At 37.9% G+C, this 20668-nt stretch overlaps 1 protein-coding gene across 2 annotated transcripts; it reads right to left on the reverse strand.

Annotated features, from left to right (window-relative positions):
* Positions 1-5532: 5532 nt before the first annotated feature.
* On the reverse strand, positions 5533-20399 carry kiaa0513 (KIAA0513 ortholog). Of its 2 annotated transcripts, none has more exons than XM_020935234.2 (12): positions 20241-20399; positions 13663-14180; positions 13055-13154; positions 12862-12935; positions 12462-12532; positions 11090-11297; positions 10495-10532; positions 10326-10398; positions 10119-10196; positions 8296-8376; positions 8108-8202; positions 5533-7783 (listed from the first exon to the last, which is right to left on the reverse strand). In XM_020935234.2, the coding sequence occupies exons 2-12, from the start codon at positions 14046-14048 to the stop codon at positions 7734-7736; spliced, it is 1254 nt and encodes a 417-aa protein (XP_020790893.1). In that variant the 5' UTR covers positions 14049-14180; positions 20241-20399; the 3' UTR covers positions 5533-7733. The 2 variants fall into 2 exon arrangements, with proteins under 2 accessions (XP_020790893.1, XP_055011712.1); XM_055155737.1 differs by having other exon boundaries at positions 20295-20397.
* Between the last annotated feature and the right edge of the window lie 269 nt (positions 20400-20668).

Raw genomic sequence — 20668 nt, forward strand, 5'->3', positions numbered from 1 at the left:
CTCTCAAACGGAAGGCACTCTGTTCCACCACGTGATATCATGTGGTAATATAAGAAGTGCTCCATTGTTTGTTTGTTTTTTGTTTTTGTTTTTTTAACTTTTCATCTCTACTGAACTAAAGGTAAAAGGTAGCTGTTAACTTGAGAAACCTTCATGACATCACAAGGTGGCACAGAGCATTTTGCGACATAGGCAAAATAATGATAAAGGGCAACTTAAACATGTGAGAATAAAACAAAACACAGCTCCAGGTCTGTTTTTGATGAGGTAACAACATTATAACTTGGCTTATAGCTCATAAGAGTCAGTTTTGTGCAAATAGGACTTTTAATTGGTTTTAGTTAGTCACCCCTTCACTAACAAAGTTTTATATTTCAATAATGTGTACACAATTTAGCCAAATAATAATAAGTTTCTTGCATGACGTGAGCTGCTCATTCTGTTCCATGCTAAGCGACACCAGTGTGAAATCAATGGTGACAGCAGTGTTACATACTCTGGTTCTGAAACAGCACTCTGCAAATGAGGAATGTTTGTTGAAATAAATAAACTGACCAGATTCAACTGAGAAGCGTTTCCTGTGTTTCAGAGTCTGTAAACAAGATGGAGAAGACATGTTCACAAATTCCAAATGATAATTACAGTGTTATAGGATTCATTTAGAATAATAATTTCAACAATCATGTCTTTACTGGATAATATATAGACATGCGAGTGAGACAGACTTCCAGCTTCCATAACATAACAAGGACAATTTAAAATTACATAACATCCTAACTCATTTAGGGGAGGACAAAGTTGGGGTATCGGTTTTTAGGTCTATATTTATATTGATACTTTGCAGCTGATGTCATTGATATTGTTTGTACTATTCAGTCTGAAGATCTTTTACTCAACTTTAAGCTTTGTTTTAACATAATTTGACCAGAGATAACTGAGCTGATTTGTGCTGTTTAAACAAGTCTCTCACACATAAAATTACAGTCACAAGCTATCTAGCATTTTTCAACAGTTTTTCAGGTAGTCACTCTCACATTTTTGTTGAAAATCAAACATCTAAACAGGACCGTGAACGCTCATATTGATCACAGGCTCCTGAAAATGTGCTTTTTAAATCCATGATGTATTTTTCCCTTTTTCTTAAAATTTATTTTGGCAGTGTTTGGTAATGTGTGCATTGTGTCACATGTTGAACACCCCCAGCATGATGTCCCTAAATCAATATTTATTTATGGCTTCAAAGACACATATCCTGGGCCTAAAGTCATGTGGGATTTTCCATACCCCCACTCCCTGCAAACGTGACTGCAAAAATGTTTCTCGATTAGTGTTATAACAACAACTGCATGTGTGCATGTCTGATTCCTATTTCCATGAGAGTGTTTAAGTGTCCCCTCTGAGTTCTGGCTGCTCTGCTCTGTCCATCACTCAAACAACACACAAATGAACCAGGGAGCTTTTTGAGCTATACTCAGGGTCCAGACGTTCTTTGAAATGGACCGATCAGTCATACCAGGTCCTAAAAGAGGTGCATTAGTTGAACAGTTATATATGAGATTATAATAACATACAAATAGATTTTTGTTTTGTTTTGTATTTGTTTGTATTCATGCTTTATCACTCCCTGGCAAGGTTCACACAAGTTTTATTGTGTTGAAATATGCAGTTTAGCAGTAATTTTCTGAACATTATGAATAACCTATTTATAGAAACAACTAGGCTTAATTTTAAGTTACAATTAAAGAATACAAAGCATAAAATAAATAGTCAATGTTGTGACAAATAAAGTGTGGTATTAATGAATGATTGTGGTAGCAGTAGTCCCCTTTGCTATTCCAGTGTATCAGTACTCTCTATTTCTATTAAGTGCTTTACATATTTCAAGTACTACATACAGTACACTTTGACACTTTGCAATGACATCATGCAGGGGTGTTCTACATCTATGTCTATGCATGAATAGTGCTCAGCAGTTACCATGGTGACACATTGCACAAATTAACACGTTTTCAGGAGAAATACACACGTTCATGGTCCTGTTTGGGTGTTTAATTTTAAAAATAAAAAGGTGAGAGTGACTAACTGAAAAACTGTTGGATCATGCTTGCTAGCTTGTGACTGTCATTTTATGTGTGAGAGACACAAATCATCTCACCTGTTGTAGTTCCAACTAAGTAAGTTTGTTGCATTAAAACAAAAGATCAGATTTATGTCTAACTTGAGTAACAGAACTTCAGATAGAGCAGTGTCATTAAAAAAGAATCAATATCAATAAAAAAGTATCATTAAAGTATCAATAAAAAGCATTTACTAATCATACGTATAGATCAGATTGTTCAAATAGCATAACCCCAGTTGTCCCTATCATCTGCAGAGTTTTGTAGGGCTGTAAAATGAAAGCCTGAGTGATTACATTTAAACTACTCTTCTCGTGATTCATACGGGATCACGGTTACATGGTTGGTCCTGGACAATCTCTCACTGAGTACTGCCAGGGCTGTGCTGCCTGCCTGCTTCAAACGCACTCCTAATCCAAGTGTTTGTTATATTTTTTCACTCCCTACATAAACGGGCTGCACTTGTCAAAATACACACTCAGCACTGGGCCAGGCCAGAGCAGTGATGAAGACGAATGGGCCTCTCTCAGGACTCACGAGCTACTAATCAACCCAACTTCACTGGCACTAACCTCCACACATAAGCCTCATTACAGGCTTCAGAAGGCACACGCGCAACACACAAAGGGGTACTGCTCATTGGTACAGAGGCCAGAGGAAGATGGCTGCTTGATTTGTTATGTTGTTAGTGATATTAATAGTATTTAGTAGAGGTTTGTAAGTAGAGGAGACATTGGATAAATAGAGATTGTAATCCAAGGGTTGAAAGTAATGAAGTACTAGTTAACATCACTTCAATATTTCAGTAAAAAGTAGTTTCCACTCTTCGTCATTTTAGATCCATTAGAGCTAAACATAGATAAAATGCAGTGGTAAATAGTGCTGATCAGATTTAATGGAGTTGTTTTGAGGATCAGCATAATAATAATAAACATATTGTACATGTAACTCTTTTACTGGAAGTGCATGGACACTTTCATGTGATACTTAAGTGAATGTTTTGCTTTTACTTTCACTTAAGTAATTCAGTATACTTGCTCCACTACAGCTGTTATCTAGGATTTCTATAAAGTCAACACTATAGGCTTACATATTTTATACATTTTCAACCTATCACATATAAAGAGAAGTAGATGTGGTTATAGAGTAAACAGTTATAGCTGTTAGTACATTCAATTGGCCAATAGTGACTGATACAATAGTATTGTGTCCTTGGGCAAGGCACTCCAGGCACTCTGGTTTTCTCCATCAACTCAAAAACATTTACAATAAGTCCAAGTCTAAAAACAAATTTCCCAAGGATATAATGAATTGTATTGTAAAATCCTACTCAAGATAGGTCCCTCCACTGATCCTGACAGGTTGCCCCAGCAGCACTGAATAATGGATCAAATGCACAAGACAAATTTCCGTACAGGGCCAATAAAGTGTATCTTAAGCTCCCTATCCACCATAAATATCTAACGCATCTGGAAAATGATTACGAAAGAAGAAAAACTGGTAGCTGTAGTGCTGTAGTAAGCACTTTAGTTTGTGATGTTAGAAAGATAAGTACTGTCTAAGAAAACATACAACATTTCTTTTAAATTTGTCCCAGTTACATTACTGTTTAAGAGTTTACAATATTTCTAAAATACGTTTAAAAGATAGTTGCACTGTTGAAGTAGTAAAAGACAATGTACTATGACTCAGTAATGCAATATCAATGAGACAAAATAGTGACTTAAAATATTTGAACAGAGCTTGTACTATATTATATTGCACTGTATATATCAAACACATCAAATACACAGAGAAAAAAGACTATCCTCACAAAACTCTATAGTCTAGTGCGAGTTTGCTGACACTGATGTATATTGTTGGATGTTTTACCCAAACACTGAGATCCTTTCTGCATTGTCAATACACAAACTGGTGATTGCTGTATAAAAGAGAGAAACAAATATTTATTTAACCTATCGTGACATGCGTTTCCCCGCATGCAGACAGATCTCCCTAAAAGTCCAGTCTGAAGATGGTGTCATGGCGGGCGCAGACCTCAGGCCCTCTCAGCGCGTCCGCAGCTTTGCTTTGTCCAAGTCTAAATAAACAGCTCCACCTCATAGCAGCAGGACCACCCAGCCTTCAACACCATCACAGGGAAAGAGTGAAATGACGGCTCTCAGTACTAAAGACATGTACTACGTATACTACATATATGTACTGCATATATATGTACTTATAGATGTCTCTTAAGCCAAGTACTCTGGCTGGCACAAATGTGTTCTGTAACTGTCTGTGCAGATTTTAGTACTATTATAGGAGCCAAGCAAAAAAAACAAACATAAGATAACATTTTTGGTCACTTAGGTCTTCCCAGCTTCTGAAAAAAAATCTGAATGGATTGTTATTTGGAGCCAGTCTATTTGCTTTACACAAACTGAAAGAATCAAATCAAGATGAAAAAAAAAAATTGTGTTGTGGGGTTGGCTCTCCAAAGATCTGGCCTGTAACTCCACAAAGCCATACTGCGGAACATTCCAGGCAAAGCTATAAAATCTCCTTGGATTCTGAGACAAGTTGCATACTGCACCTTTAATAACTCAACGGATGATAAAACTTATTGAGGCAGTTATGTTTACAGACCTTCAATATTGGCACTTTATAAAAAAAATAAAAAATAAAAATAAAAAAAGGAATGAAAGAAAGAAAGAATGAATCTTTTGTCTACCCTCACAGCCCTGCGCATGCAAATATGGTCATCAGTCTCGGTGTTTGACTGAACGACATACACATTTTGTAATTGCTCAAACAGTCAAAAAATGATACTGTACACTTCTCCAAAGACCTCGGGGACATCTGGACACACTTGAGCCCGACAGCGCGAGCCCTGTTTGGTTCTGGTCTTCATTAAAGTCGGTGCGACGCTGCTGACGGCCCTTTCACAGCTCATTACGCGCTGTCCAATCAGAGGCCTGCAGTGTGCGCCTGTTATTTACATTCAGAAGTGGAAATAGCAAAAGCCCAAACACTGGAACACTTTGCCACATTGTACAGTCACAAACGAGGCCAATCAGCACCGCCATATGTGCACTTCACCGAGTCATTATATGGTACTCTTCAAGGTATTAAAATAGCCCAAGCCCTCAACAGTGCTTAATTAAAAACGGTAATAGGCTAAACTATAGTAAGTTTGGATTACAAAAGCAGGATACCTTATACTCAAAGCATAGACTGTATATATACATCGAGATAGCTATCCCGCTAGCAGCAGTGTTCCAAATAAGGTGGCGCTTCCGGCTCCACTGATTCTGGCTACGATTGCCTTTTGGGGGCTGTAACTACTGCAGTGAGCCTGGTCTTAACTTTCAGTTTTTCTACATGATTCTGGTGTTTTTGTTTCGAAAGGTTAAGAAATGAAGAAGCCACCAAGACATCAACGTCAAAAATAAATTTATTTCAGAGTAATTATCAATATGATTACATTGATTCCATGCAAACTGGAAGTATGTAACAATTAGATATGTCAGTTGATAATACAGGCACTGTCCAGCAGGGGGCCTCAGTCACTTACAGTCGATATTTGTTTATTAATGGCGTTTTGAGACGAGAATCAGTCTAACCTCAGACCTGTGTATTAGTGGCAGCATTGTATCGTGTAAGGAATGTTTATGAGAGCTTTTGTTTGGTTGGTGAGATATTTAGGTTTTGTAATTTTCAAACGTTTTGAAATAGACAATTTAACACTACACACCACCACAAATCTGCTACAGAGCATGCACCGGCCATGCACAGGCAACAGAATTTTAATGGTGGTTAAAATTAAATAGTGCAAAATATTTAGAGATCAAAATCAGATAGTATCTCCTCAAAAACTAAATTGACCTTTTTTATTCAATTGAATATTTTATGAAACTTGTATGGATAGTTACTTCAATGATAACTTACTAGCACTTTTGATGGACACATAATGAGTTGCATTACAAGAATTATTGCACAGCACTATATATGCATTTAACACTGATCATGTCAAACACACAAGTAGGTAAACTACTGAATAGACATTTAACACCTAAGACAAACATCAATCACAGCACACACTACTGTACCACAGAATCAGAGAAGGACAGAACAATGACACACTACACACTCATGTGTATAAGAATATGAGATCAAAACAGGGATTTGATTCATGTTTGGTCCTAATTCCTGCTGCCTACACACTTTTCAGTCTTTGGCTTTCATTGAGCTTTTTTCATTTTTGTTTCATTTTATGGTTGTATGTGTGTTCTCTATTTGAAGCATAGTATAATATATATTTGGCTTTTAAGATATTATTAACTTAACTCGTGGGTTTGCACTGGTTCAGCCCACACACATGAGCTAATCTCTGTAGAGTGACAGGTAAAGCAGGAAGAATTCTACAGGCTGAAAGGATAAATATTGAGTTTACATGTTAAATGATTAGGCAATTCAAAAATAAAGGTGCTTTGAAAGAGAAGTTGTTCTCCAAATCACACATTTTCAAGGGATTTTAGTTATAAATCATAATTTCATAACAATGTATAACATTTTTACAATGATTTTGCTTCATCATTAATAAATATATAAACAAAACTGGACCAGGAATACATGGCGAGCTGCAAGGATCCCAACACCACAACTATATGGACTTCTGTTGATATCATAAACCCGCAAACACAACTTTACTATGCACACTACAATACACTGCTACCCCCTAGTGGCAGCATATAGAAGTGCAGTGCAGCCACACTACACAGTAAGATGTATGAAATGATGCTAGATAATTGGGCGAACCTCACAGATGTACAGCAAAGTGCAACATAAAACAGACGTAAACAGCAAGAAATACTTAGCTTCAGGGAAGTGCAGTAGTATTGCGCAGTTGACTTCCACTGAAGGCACTTTTATGGCACTAATAGTAATGCAAACTGGAAGATATCTTCTGCCCAATTATGAAGTAAAAAGAGATTGAGTATTTTGGGAAGTCTGTGTCCACAGCAGCCATATTCATGATACAGCAGTAAAGTGATTCAGCAAAAGTCAGTATTAGGTAAAAAGCTGCCTTTTCTAAGAGAACAATACCACCTCATGTGGCCAAAACACTGTGTCATTAATAATTATTACAATAACATTTTGTACAATAACGCATTCTAAGAATATGGTGTCAGATAATTTTGATTAATACATCAATGCAAATTGTGGATGTACCAATGCTTCAATGGAGGTTCCATTTAGTGTAGACACTTTAATAATTACCCTTTTGCAATAATGATTAAAATGCGTTCTATAATAGTCATTAAGAACACAGTGAGTAAGCAAGATGATGTTATTGCTTTAGCACAATATAATGCACTGGTAAAACTGATGCACAGCAACATTTAACTGATATCAGAAACACAGAGTAGCCTACACACAGGAGATGCATGTTACAGTAGAATACACTACATGACTTTGTGAGTGTTGTACTTATATATTGAGGCAGGTATAGATTATTATTATTAACCAGCTGATGGTGTGGTCTTATTGCTGATATGCAGAGCAGTTGCTACACAATGGCACAGCAGTTCAGTACAGCTCACAGAAACCTGACTGTGATCCAAAAGCTCCAGTCGGTCACTCCACCGCCATTTTCTCTATGTGCTCCGTCAGCAACTTGTACTGCTCTGCACACAGGATACATCACAGTGGTTTTAGTTTTAGATTTACAATATAGATGTATGTAATAAACTTAGTACTTAGAGAAAACACTGTACTTTTCATAGACACAAAACATATATATTTTGCTTAGGAAATTTTTTAAAGTAGAACAGAATTTTTTTTTCTCTAGAAGCAGTAGTAATAGTAGGTAGTCACAATATGATTTGTAGGAGAATAGTGAATAGTATGTAGTATTATTCATTATTAATACTTTAGCATTAGTAGTAAGTAAAAATAGTATCAGTAGTCTTTACTAATGCTTAATTATACTGTGTTTTTTTTTTTTTTACCTTCATTGAGATTTCCTATCACTGCCTGCTTCTTAAGGAAATCATTGCAGAGCTTCTTGCTTAGTCCAAATGCCAACATATTATGAGTGAATGTCCTAAGAGAATACAATTTTAAAATGCATAAAATTTGACAGAATATAAAGACAATAGTTATTGGTAATGTGGTAGTGCAGTTTGCAGGTGCTTACCCTAGCTGACCAAAAGCAATGTTCTCATCGATCTTGGAATTGTCGTCTCTCTCCTGCTGGCTCATGTGACACCACTTCTCTCTAAAGTACAAATGGGGCATGCATTATAACACAGGTCTGTACCTGACCTTCACTGGCCCATAGACACAGTGAACAAGCGTCAAGACCAAAAAAAGTTCTAAATATATCTCCAGCAATACACTGTGTTGCATCAGTGACACCAGTCCCTCAAGAGGATGAAGTCTGCGAATGGATGCAACTTGACCCACATGGAAAAAGACAGGCACAAAACACAACAACTAAATAATAACAACACCCACCACCAGAAATATTTTTAATTGGATGGGGAAAAAAAACTTTTCCAAAAATCTTTGGTCCATATGTAACCACTGACACGAGCAATGCATGACTGGTTTGAGAAAAAGAAAAAATAGCACATAGTGGACTTTATTCCTGACTAAATACACTTTAAGTGTTATAGTTGGACCCAGAATCCGTGCAGAGCCAACAGTAGGTGAGGTGTGAAGACCGCTGAGGTTAGGATCATGCTGCTGCAGCAGATGGAGAGATGAACATGCTGTGAGCCCAAAGACTTGGCTTCAAACTAACCAAAATTGTAAAGATTTATGGAAATCAAAGCTTTACAAGGTGCAGGAAATAAATAAAAGGAAGCAGCCTTGCAGTGAATCATATGACCGTAGAGACGACAACAACAACAAGAACATGCAAAGTCAGAGGACGCGACATCCCAACAGAAACACTGGTCTGGTATCCTGGCTCTCTGTAAATGGTGTGTGCACCCATTAAGGCTGGTAATTCAATTCTAGTCTGTCTCTTTGTAGGCAATCTCAAACTGTTGTGCAGCAGGAAGTTCGCCTGGGGAGTTATCCGAGCCCTATTCACTGAAGCACACACTGTGTTCTGGCTAAACCTGGAGCTAGGCCTGGTTTAACAGCACTGCTCTTCTCTCACACATGCAGTGCCCTGTTTGGAACATTAAGTCTCTCTGAGAGTTTCTTTTTGAGGGCAGCAGACATTTTGGACAGACCTCTCATTTTGATCCTGTGGTCCACTGCCCCGCAGCAAGGCACAAAAAACAAAGGGTTAAATCAGCATGCTCATAGAACAGAAGAGGCTAAGGAGAGAAGATTAGAGGAAGACATTTCCATTTCCTATAAATTAAGTTAAAAGTACTACATCATGTTCCGAGTGACGTGTGTGAAAAGGATTGAGCAATATTGACAAAAATTTATATCTCAGTTTTTTGTAGTATCCTGAGAAACAATATTCAGACCATTATGCCAATCTAATCGACATGTGTTAACACATGTTTTAAACATATGAGCTCAGATTTAAGACAAATGTGAAATGACTTAAAATTATTCCACTAAAGAGCAGACATACCCATTTATACCCTTATTTGGTTTACAACAATCTATTTTGTTCATGTTTATTTTTGATCATTATGGAGCATGTTGTATTATAAATTCTATTCTCAAAATTCACATTTTGCACATAATTAAAACAACACCAACATTACTATTGTTATTTTGATGATATGCCCACCTCTTGGTATGAATTTACAGTAGGGCTGCTCTTTGAATTTCATTAACCATATGTTATTAGCTTAAGTCAGGAAGCGTTGCCAAGGGATACTTAAAATTACATAAAAATACATTACATAACTATATTCTAATTTTGACAACAAATCAGTAGCTGATCTAACATAAATACTAATATTATGTACTCATTTAAAAGACAGCAATCACAAATATCTTTACAGTGTCTAAATGACAAATAATGTGCCCTATGTGGAGCCTCACCTGGTGGTTGGAGACCTCTTCTTCCTCTCACAGTGAACCGCATCAAAGAAGGCTGCATTCCAAAACCTTAGTGTGTGCCTGAGAAAAAAAATTAAAATAAATGAAAAAATAAAAAAATCTTTTATTTCAGTTTTTTAAAAATGCACCAGCTGTAAATACTGACAGCATCATTAGCTGGTTGTTTTGCTTTGGACCTTTGTGACTCACCAAATGGGCTGCTGCTTAAGATGGGTGTAAAGGTACACTTTATCCCCTTTCTTTTCTTCAGGAGCATCTGATACTGTGGGAAGCAATAACAATAATTATCAAGGTAATAACAGACATTGAAGAAAAAGGCAGACAAGTGTGGATCTGAAGTGAGTTGGACAAACTATACCTGGGGTTGTGGGCTTTTCCACTGGGCTTCCTCCATCCCTGAAGAGCAGCAGGAAAAAACACATTTTATAATCTTACTTTTGTAATGCAATGACTCCAACACCACGACTCTATTCATTACTCTTGTCTTGCACAAAATATGTTTCCACCCTGATGCACCCATAGACTGTAAAAAGAGTGGAAAGTGATTGTAATGTTACCCATAGCATTCAGCTCCAGTCAAATGAAGCTCATCAAGACTGGTAGCTATGGGGCGAATTTGGAGCAGAGTTACATATTAGGAATAGGAAATGATTTACGGACAAAATAGGGAAATAAAAGCACCAGGATCATGTAGAGAGGGTTAATACGAACATTTTAAGACCAAAATGAGGAGCCTGACAGCAGCAGCTACAAAGAGAGGGATAAAGTTCTAAACAACGTGAATTGGAACTAGAGCTGATGGACCCAGAAGTGTATATGCTTACTTCCTGTTTGGTGGGTTAGCTATACCCATTTATATATACAGCCCATGGATGCACCCTGTAAGTCTGGATTTAGGAAATCAATATTAAATGTTTCTATTTTATCTTAAAGAGTTGTTGCCATGGCCTTACTCAGGCTTGTTTGCCATGGAGCTCCTCAGTTTGCTCTCCAACCCTCCAAAAAAGCCTTTCACATCGGTCTTGGAGGTGGTCTTGAGCAGTCGCTCCGCTGCATCCTTTTTCCCGGTGAGCCACGAGTTTGCCTTGTTCAGATATGTGTCCAGGCCCACCGGAGGAGTCCCCCGTTCCAGCAGCTCTGATGGAGGCGGCTGGGCTTTTCCTGTTCAACCACAAGAAGCAGTGACAGATATTTCTTGATAAAAGGTAAATGGTCACATTTTTCTATAGTGCTTTTCCACATTCAAGGTGCTGAAAGCGCTTTACAACAAGGAACCACTCACCCATTTACACACATATTCATACACCAGAGTACGCAGACACTGGGGACAAGGTGGGTTAAGTGTCTTGCCCAAGGACACAATGACAGCAGGGAACTGGAATCACACTAACCAACCTGTGGGTCAGTGGATCTGACCACTCGACCCATGATGTTTATGCCAACCTTCAGATGAGTGGACGAACACTCTACCAACTGAGCTACTGCCGCCCATTCTTTATATATAATTAGATCAGACTGAAAAATAATAAGGTTTTTCAACTTGCCTCTTCCAAACCCATATCCTATATAAATATGCTCATGTTCCATAAAGTAAAATGTCTATATAAAAAAATGATCAAAAAGCTGGAAAAAGAGCTGATTAAAAACAAAAAACAAATGCATTTACATCACATTTAGTAGAAGATTACAGTGTTCATTGTTTATTGTGATTTTCTAAATCAATATACTGTACATCAAAGTTTGTTTATGTGACTTGCCTAATTACCATGACGACAGGGAGTTTCCTGCACAGACTAATATTATACAAACATAAGTCTCTGAACACCACAGGCATTGCATCTGAGTGTGAAATGAGGCTGCAAGAGTGACCACATGCCTGCTCAGTAAATCTAGGTCTGTATCAACTAAACACAGTCACTGGCTACATTTACATAGCCAGCAAAATTCAGATAACTACAATAATCATAATTAGATCAGGTTTTTGATTTGTGTTTACATGTGTCACTTAACTTTTCTACTTGGAAGACAAAGTACAATGCATTTTAAAATAACTGCAATCCATTATTCTCTTTTGTCATTAGTTTGGCCATTTTTACACAATTTTCCTTGTCAAAATATGTAGCGGATGTGAGAAACCAGAAAGAAATGACATTACTCCCATCAGAAGTAACTGTTTACATGACATTTCAATAATCAAATGAATCCCAAAATCCAATAAGGATCAGACTTTTAGTGTACTTGTAAACACAGCCATTCTATGCCACTGTATTCTAATACTGAAGGCAACTTGTGTTATTCAGGGTCAGAAAGTGCAAGTGAACTCACCAATGTAATAGAAGGTGAAACACATGGTCATGAGGTTTTTAGCTGGTGTGTAGTCATCCATCTGGTAACATCTACAAAACAAGACACAGTTAAGATCATTACATTTAAGACATTTACAACTTAACACACAATAAAATGTATTTGCCCAGGCTGTAAGTTTTTAGGTTTAAAATTGTACTTCCTGGATTAAAATCACAACAGCATGATAGGAAATTCCTTAACTGTTACCTGCAACCATGTAGTACACAGGGCCATGTACACAGAAATTTTTATCAAATAAAAATACAAGAAAACACCTAGATCTTGATTTACAACAACTATTATCCCACCAAATGAAATGAAGCCAAAATTTCAGAATCATAAAAACGCGCTATGAAATGAGCATTGAGCAGAGACTTACTCAAAAAGCACAACAGCAAAGGACTGCACCAGGCGGTAGAAGGTGGGTTCACTCACACATTTAGAGTGGCAGCGCTGAAAACACACAACAACACTTTTTATTTATGGAACAGGGAGCTTCACATTCATTTCCAGTACAAACTTGTTTATTTTGTGCACAATATAAAGTAGGTATAAAGCAGGTATTGGCAGACCTGTGCGCTGACGTATTTGGCAAACCACTCTCTCCCTTTGCCGTTCTCTCCAGTGCACAGCTCTCCAAAACGGGCCTTCTCCTCTTGGTCAAACTCCTCACTGCGAAAATACCATGTTTATGTGTGACTAAACATACAAAGAGCAAATGTATATACATGGCACACTATGTAATGGACTGAAGGATGTCAGTTTCTGTTATGTTGTGGTGTCCTAGAAAACATTGCCACAGGTGCTCTAGGGGAAATATCTTTGATCACAGCAGTCAGAACTCTATTTTTGTTGTATTTATTTATTTTTTTTAACCTAGAAATTTACAACAGACTTTAACCCTTTTGTCAGATCCATGCAATTCTGGCAATTTTTACACATACATGTTTATATACAAACAATGCATGAGAAAAATCCTATAAATTTTTTCTTACATTTAAATAACTATAGAGGCTCAAACTGATTTTTCTATTCTTTTTCCTGTTCATCTGCTCTGTCTCACATGTTTACATTCTTTTAATTATCTGAGGAGTTCAGTTGTATCATTATACCTTTTTAACTTACAAAACATATTCAAGTAAGAATTGAAAAATACTTGATTAAAAGAGCTTGCACTTACTTTCCATGGAAGATCTTGTCTACATAGGCCTTCATAAAGGTCCTCCTCTCCAGTGCATCAGGGTCAGCATCTTCTGCACTGTGATTGGACGATGAAGATGAGCGCCGTTCGTCCCACATGTGAGAAGGGGGGTCCATATCATTCTCACTGTCGGCAGACTCTGTAGCATCACTGTCCTCATTGTCATGGTGACGATGGTGGTGGGAGGATGCTTTTGTGGGGGCTAGGGGCTCAGGCAGACTGTCCTGGTGCAGCACCCTGGAGGAGGCTGGCTCTGGGGAAAAGATATCGCTGTGACCTTGGTTTTGTCCCCCATCCACAGTGAGAGAGTTGGACTCAGACGGTAAATCAAAGTCTATGAGGTTATCCACTGCCACTCCCTCCATAATGGACCAGAACGAGCTCTAGATCCTGGGAATGCTTCAGAAGATGTAACAGCGCCACAGCGTTGGGTGCAATGTTTACTTTGTCCCACTAGGAGGGATTGTGACTGCACAAATTTAGAGCCTCTGTAGCACCTGTAGACAGACAGCAACAAATGTTTGTTAGAAATGATGTTCATGTGATGGAGAATTATATGTGATATTAAATGTGATGATGTCCACACCATTACATACAACTGTATAATCCTTTATTTTGGAAGTTCTTGGATGCTATTGTGAGTTTTTTGTTTACTTTTATAAATCAGTAATCTAGTCATTCCCTTCCTATCATCTTCATTTGGCTGAACACATACAGCTGTCTCTTTTTGAGTCTAGTTGGAAACAGAGAAGGGTTTGTCTGCTTAGTTTAAAAGTAAAATATATAATATAGTTTTCTGAAGTGTTTTGGTGAGGGACACTTCCTGGCTTGATTTCCTTCTGTTCATATTTAGACAGAGTTGGGCCATTCTGCTTGCAAAAATGGTGACTGTTCCTTCTGTCAACTGTGATGCTTTTTTCATGCACTTCCTCTACAGTCTCAGATAGTTATTCATACTGTGCTGGATTAAATTGTCATTATTTTCTTCTATTCATTCTTCATCCACACATAAAAGTGCAAAAGTGTTGAAAAAATATGTTTTCCCTACAAACAAAATTTAATAGGGTGTTTTTTCTGCTGCTTATCCGGAGTAAAAGAATGTGAACAGACCAGGGGCTGGTCCTGGACTCATTGATAAGTGCTTCCTGAAAGGATGTTCTGTTTTTCCTCCAACTTCAAGGGGCAACTTTATTTGTTCTATAACTGCAAATGTCTTTCATTGTGCACTGGACAAAATGTCTTACTAATACTTTATCACTGAACTAATAAGTTCAGTGATTATAACTTGTTCCTCTGTGGAACACTTCCGGTTAACAGACTGAGAACAACACACAGGGCATGCAGCGTTTCTTTTTGCTCATATAGCATGTCCCAGTAATTTAACCAATACAATTTGGGCCATCTTGAATCTTACATTTGCCCTGTTCATTCTATTGCATGGACTGAAATACAAAAATATGGTAAGTACAAACATTTATGTTACAATCGATCAGATTCAATAGTTTACAATTTGATATCAACATTTGATTTTAAGAAACATACTATAACAAAAGTCCTACATTTTAAATACTCGTCAGCTTTTCTATATGCAATCATCATTGCTAAAAAGTCACATTTCCTTCACACCAAACCCTTTCTCGTGTTTCAATCACCACATTAAAATGACATCATGGCACGTTGTCCGGGGCTCATTATTGTACTCTGGCTTTCATCTCAGAATAAACAGGAAGTCCAAGTCATTGATTAAACACTACAAAAGGGGGAGATTCCAGTCACAAACCTCTGATGCAGCTCCCAGAGGTAGATGAGATGTGCTCTTCCATAGACACTCCTCTGTCAGAGTGTTGCTAAATAAAACCTGGGTCTATCACCCTGCGGTACTGCTACCTCCCACACACTCCTGAGTGAATCCACACTCTAAATATTACCTTAACTGTGATAACGATGAGTTTTAAATTCAGTCAGTTGTTGCACATACAGTACTTTTGGGCCTGAGTTTCACACCAAAATAATACAACAAGGACTACATTGAAAAATCTCCAAGATGCTGGTCAGCCCCGAATTGTATTCACGACATTCTTGATGCGAGGTGTGCTAAACACTCTTGCACTGAGTAGCTAGGCTTCAGATGACACCACAACATACTATAGGCCAATAATATTTAAAAGGTGCATTGTGTAACTTTTCTGTTGGAGGGTCTGTCAAATACTTTTCTCCATGGAGATGTTATTGCTTTGTCTAGGATGTTTCACAGGATGGTATTAAATCTTTTCCAATCCAGTCCAAACCAGACCACATTACAGGTCAGATCTGTGGAGAGGCAATCCCTCTCACAGTCAGAATTCTTGTTTTTCTAGGTATTTTTGAGCTGCATGAACATGTGTAATTTAATAAATGTAAAGTAGAGCTATTTAATGTCATATTGGGGAACATTCTAGGCAGAGCAATGACATATCCATAAAAACAAGCAGGTGATGGACCTCCAGAAGAGTTACCCAATGCACCTTTAATATAGATGATAGCAGCTAAAATATTGTTCAAATGTGGGATTGTGTTGTAGAACAGTGAGTTCTTGGGTCTAGACACTAATAGAAATGATCAACGTTCAACATTTGTGAATTTACCTGACTTGAATTTACCTTTTGCACATTTCATGGCAAAGTAAAATGGAATCACTAGAAAAATCTGTCTCTTTCCACCCATCTGAAAGTATGACATTATCATAGTCGAGAATCTGAAAAACTAAAATATGCTCTAGAAAGGAAAAGCCAAATGGAAAGAGGATACAGAGAGAGAATTTGCATTTGGTGATAAGTCAACAAAAGAACTTCATTTGTTCTTAGCTAAAGCATTCACATAATAAGACATATTTTCTCATAAATGACAGTACAAGGCCAAGCTTTTCTCAAACTGACGCGTGCTAATAAGCTAAAACCCTACCATGACAGAGCAGACCACCAGCTCCCGAGGCACAGCTCTGCAGATTATGTAACACACTTCTGGGTATGACTGCAGCTGACACTTTCACAAACACATTACATAAGGTTCGAAAAAGTCAAGTCAACCACAAATTCTCTAAACTATAAAGATGTTTAAGATGAGATGAGGTACACATGTTGTATGATTGAAAGCCTAAAGAACATACACAAAGTAGAAACTGCAGTTCAATAGAGCTTAGAGTTTAGTGCAAGGGGGAATAAAGTATACATCCTGATAGGTGTCTCTGAAAAATGTGAAATTACCCACAAAAGAAATATCATCTTATAGCTTTATTTGGGCATTTATGTTTTTATCCATGTTTCTTTTACTATAAATGATGTATCCAATATTCAAATTTAGTGTTACTTCAAAGCAACTTTCACAATATTATCCCTATTACATTATATTGCCCAGCTCTAGTTTAGACTATTAGGTGCATGAGTGATAGCAGTAGTGGTACAGTCACCTCTGGAGATTGATGCCATTAGCTCTGATTAATGTCCCCTGTCCACTTAGTCGGACTGCAGCATCACAGAAACACACAGATTTCAATATCCATAGTCAGGACTTTGTAACTCACCTTATGCCTGCAAATCCATACTGATTCCATACATCACTAATTATCTCTTCCCTTAAAACCATATATTTTTTATGTAATATCAATTTAGGTGGGATCATGTATTACAACAAAATATACAATGATAAAATAACAAAAATCTCCCCACTCTTGCATGAATAAATAAATATTGAGTTCCAAAATATATTGTTCCTATATACTAAACGATAAGTCAATAAAGTAAATACTGTGACAGGCCTATTTAAAGGGTTTAGATCAGAAACATTACAACATTGATTGCTCTCAGTCAACAAATTAAAAATGACTAGCTATCAGAGGACACACAAATCAGATTAAATGAAAGACAAAAAAACCAACTGTATACGGCTATAAATCCGCTATTTAAAAAAGACCACTCTTCAATATGTAATCCACACAGCAGCAGCAGAGGTTCAATAAATCAGTGTGTCAGTCAAAAAGCTGTGGCTGCAGTATTTCTGCTTCCCTGAGCAGCACAGAGGGAGCACACACCTCTACCAAGCACACCATCCTACATTGTTAATGTCCTCTTACAACATTGGCAGTGAGAATTCAAATTTTTCACTACACTGTGAGCATCACCATAGCAGCAGATAAACAAATGAACTACTATTAGGAAGGACTAGCTTTAACTAAAATAGAAATAACTCATGCTTTGAACATTAGTGGATATAAAAGTGAAGTATTTTCAGTTTGTGGGACCATAATAAAAGTGGAGTAAACAACTTGGAGCACTGCAGGTTTAACACGCACAGCGCAGAGTAACAGCAGAGTGTTACGGATATAGCTACTGCCTTAAAAAAGTATAACAGCTCTTCTTTGTTTAATCCTTACTTAACTGAAAACAATAAAGAGACACTGTTCTTCTCCTTTTCTATCACAAGGACCATATAACTCTAAGTTGTATTAGATAACATTCAGGTCAATGTTATGATAATCCTTTTCTTTATTTATCAACTCTTATTATGGCCTTTTCAAAGGTTTAATATTGTAGACGATAAACTATTTTGATGTTATCCATTTTACACATGTGCCACTTCTTGCAAAATCACAATTTTTCATAACAATAGTAAAATGAATTATTTAATTATTTACTTAATGAATGGCATATGTATCATCTACAGGGCTTGCTTTTGCTGCTCTGTCTGCTGCATCGCAGAACCCGCCCTCTCTCTGTGATTCACATATTATACAATATGCCCCCAGCCTCCCACCTCCGGCAGAATTATTCGTCCCAGTTCAGTCAGTCAAATAAATAATGCTGCATCACATCTGTGTCAGTCGACTATGTATTACCAGAGTCACATCAATCTGGCCACTGCAGATGGATCAAAGGTACCAAAGGTAAATCAACCCCCAACCCCACTTCCCAAAAAATACCATCTTAACAAAAGCACTAGTGTCCAAGTAAGCTGATACAAGTATTTTATCTCACAATGCAAGCAGCAGCAAGTTGATAATATTACCGTGCATGCTAAATAGGTCCAGTTGAATTACAATATATTATAGAAACTTGAGATGAGGCAGATATCCTTTAAGGTAAAATGTAAAGTGAAACAAAAGTCCAAGATGTGTTGATTTATAACTCATATCTGACACGACAAGATTTACACAGTGCAAGTAATTCTGAACAATAATCTAATCTGTTTGATACAGTAAAAAGTTTAGAGAGGTTGTAAAAATGAATTATTATGCTGCAGTTCTTTGTATTAAAAGAAAAAAAAATTGCACCTTGTCCCATAATTTCTAGGAACATATACACTTTTTAATATGGAAAATAAAGTTCTCACTCAAATACTGAGCAAACCTGCTTTTGTCTTAAGACCTGAAGACAAGTAAAACAATACAGGCAGAACTACATGATGCCACAGTTACAGTGTGTGGCCAAGTGGCTGATGGGAGATAAGAGTCCTTGTTGGAAAAGGCCACTGGCTGAGTGTGTGATAGTGGTCATAGTGCACCTGCTATTCACAGAAACACTAACCACACCACACCTCATTATCACTGAACATGTTTATAATGGAGCCCTGGGGAACACATTTGCGTCCAATCAGTTTCACATACAACTGGGCTGCAAAGGTCACACAAAGGTCACCGAGGATAGGATCAATACTGATATCTTACTCCCTCTAATGTTAGCAAAACTGAAAAATCTGTTAAAATAAATTATGTGATTTTATTGGACATGAGCTGGAAGATGACCACCCTCCCAACTGGTGGAGGTGAAGGCCTGGAGAATTAAATGAAATTTTATAAAACTCCTCTATAATAAACATGTTGTAAAAGCCCTGTTGACAAGTGAACCTAATCTCAACTGTCTCCTAAAAACAATCCAACGGAGGACAGTGCAATAAACATTGTCACTGTGGCAACAGAGGAGCCAAAAGTCAAATGAGAAACGACTGCTATAAAGTCAGGAACACTTCCATCCCTGTGCACTTAGAGATAGCGCTATAACCACACACAGTAGTTCGGCCAAAACAAATGACAAAAGTACAATACCCTGCAACACACACGGAATGAGTGATAATTATACGCTTAGTCAAGATGACATACATACTATACTATAAGGGCCTTTCTGTTTCTAATAGTAGGCTAAGTAATCAACATAACAATATTCAGTGCTGATATTTAATTAGTTTTGGAACAGACTTGGTCAGTGGCTCTCAAACTGCGCTTGTCCGGTGGCGCAGGTTAGAGCACGCAGCAGCCGTGTGCACTTGACAGCTGAGAGGAAACAGTGCTGAGTAAACACGGCATGCGCTGACGTTTCCTGAATGCATTATGACGCGAGGAACGTGACCGTGAAAACATTTTCAGGTTAGGAATACCCCTGAACAGGCATGTAGGCTGTTTACATTGGAGCAGCAGTGAATAGTCTGGCATCTACGTGTACAGTGGCTTCTTAGTACATGAACATTACCTGAGATGGCGCTCACACCCTCTCCATTCAAATGATCAGTCATGTAGTCATTTAAAGTACCTGCATGGAGTCCAAATGCGCAGCGCGCGGTGAAGCAGGAGCAAGCGTGCGTACCCGAGCGTCCTGTGATGCGAGAAGAAGGGGACAGTGGCACCTCCGGACTGAAAACCGTGCGTCGTCGTAGGTCTTCTCTGGGCTTCACACTGGACCGAACAGAAGCTACGCATGCGCCGCTACAGGAAAACACGACGTGGGGGGGAACCCAATGACGCAGAGGGCAGCACAACCAATCAGCTTGACAGAGACTACGTCGTTGCGAACTGCCCGCTGTAGCACTGCCCCAGGGATGTCTACAAAGTGAAGATTCGAAGAAAATATCCTCCAGCTCAAAGATGCGTAGGGGTAAGTTTTTTTCTGACAAGGATCCTCTCTTTTTGCAGGATTTGATCTCATGTTTAAAGATGCACTGTCATTTTTCAGGTGGAGGG

The sequence above is a fragment of the Boleophthalmus pectinirostris genome, unplaced genomic scaffold, assembly GCF_026225935.1.
Source record: "Boleophthalmus pectinirostris isolate CB_2022bp ecotype Guang Dong unplaced genomic scaffold, ASM2622593v1 HiC_scaffold_2, whole genome shotgun sequence".
Classification (NCBI taxonomy): domain Eukaryota; kingdom Metazoa; phylum Chordata; class Actinopteri; order Gobiiformes; family Gobiidae; genus Boleophthalmus; species Boleophthalmus pectinirostris.

Coding starts and splice junctions, on each gene's coding strand:
- kiaa0513 (XM_020935234.2), bottom strand. CDS start 14,048: ATGGAGGGAGTGGCAGTGGATAACCTCATAGACTTTGATTTACCGTCT. Junction 10,197..10,325: donor CTTAAGCAGCAGCCCATTTG/GTGAGTCACAAA, acceptor TTTTTTTCTCAG/GCACACACTAAGGTTTTGGA. Junction 8,203..8,295: donor ATTGCTTTTGGTCAGCTAGG/GTAAGCACCTGC, acceptor GTATTCTCTTAG/GACATTCACTCATAATATGT.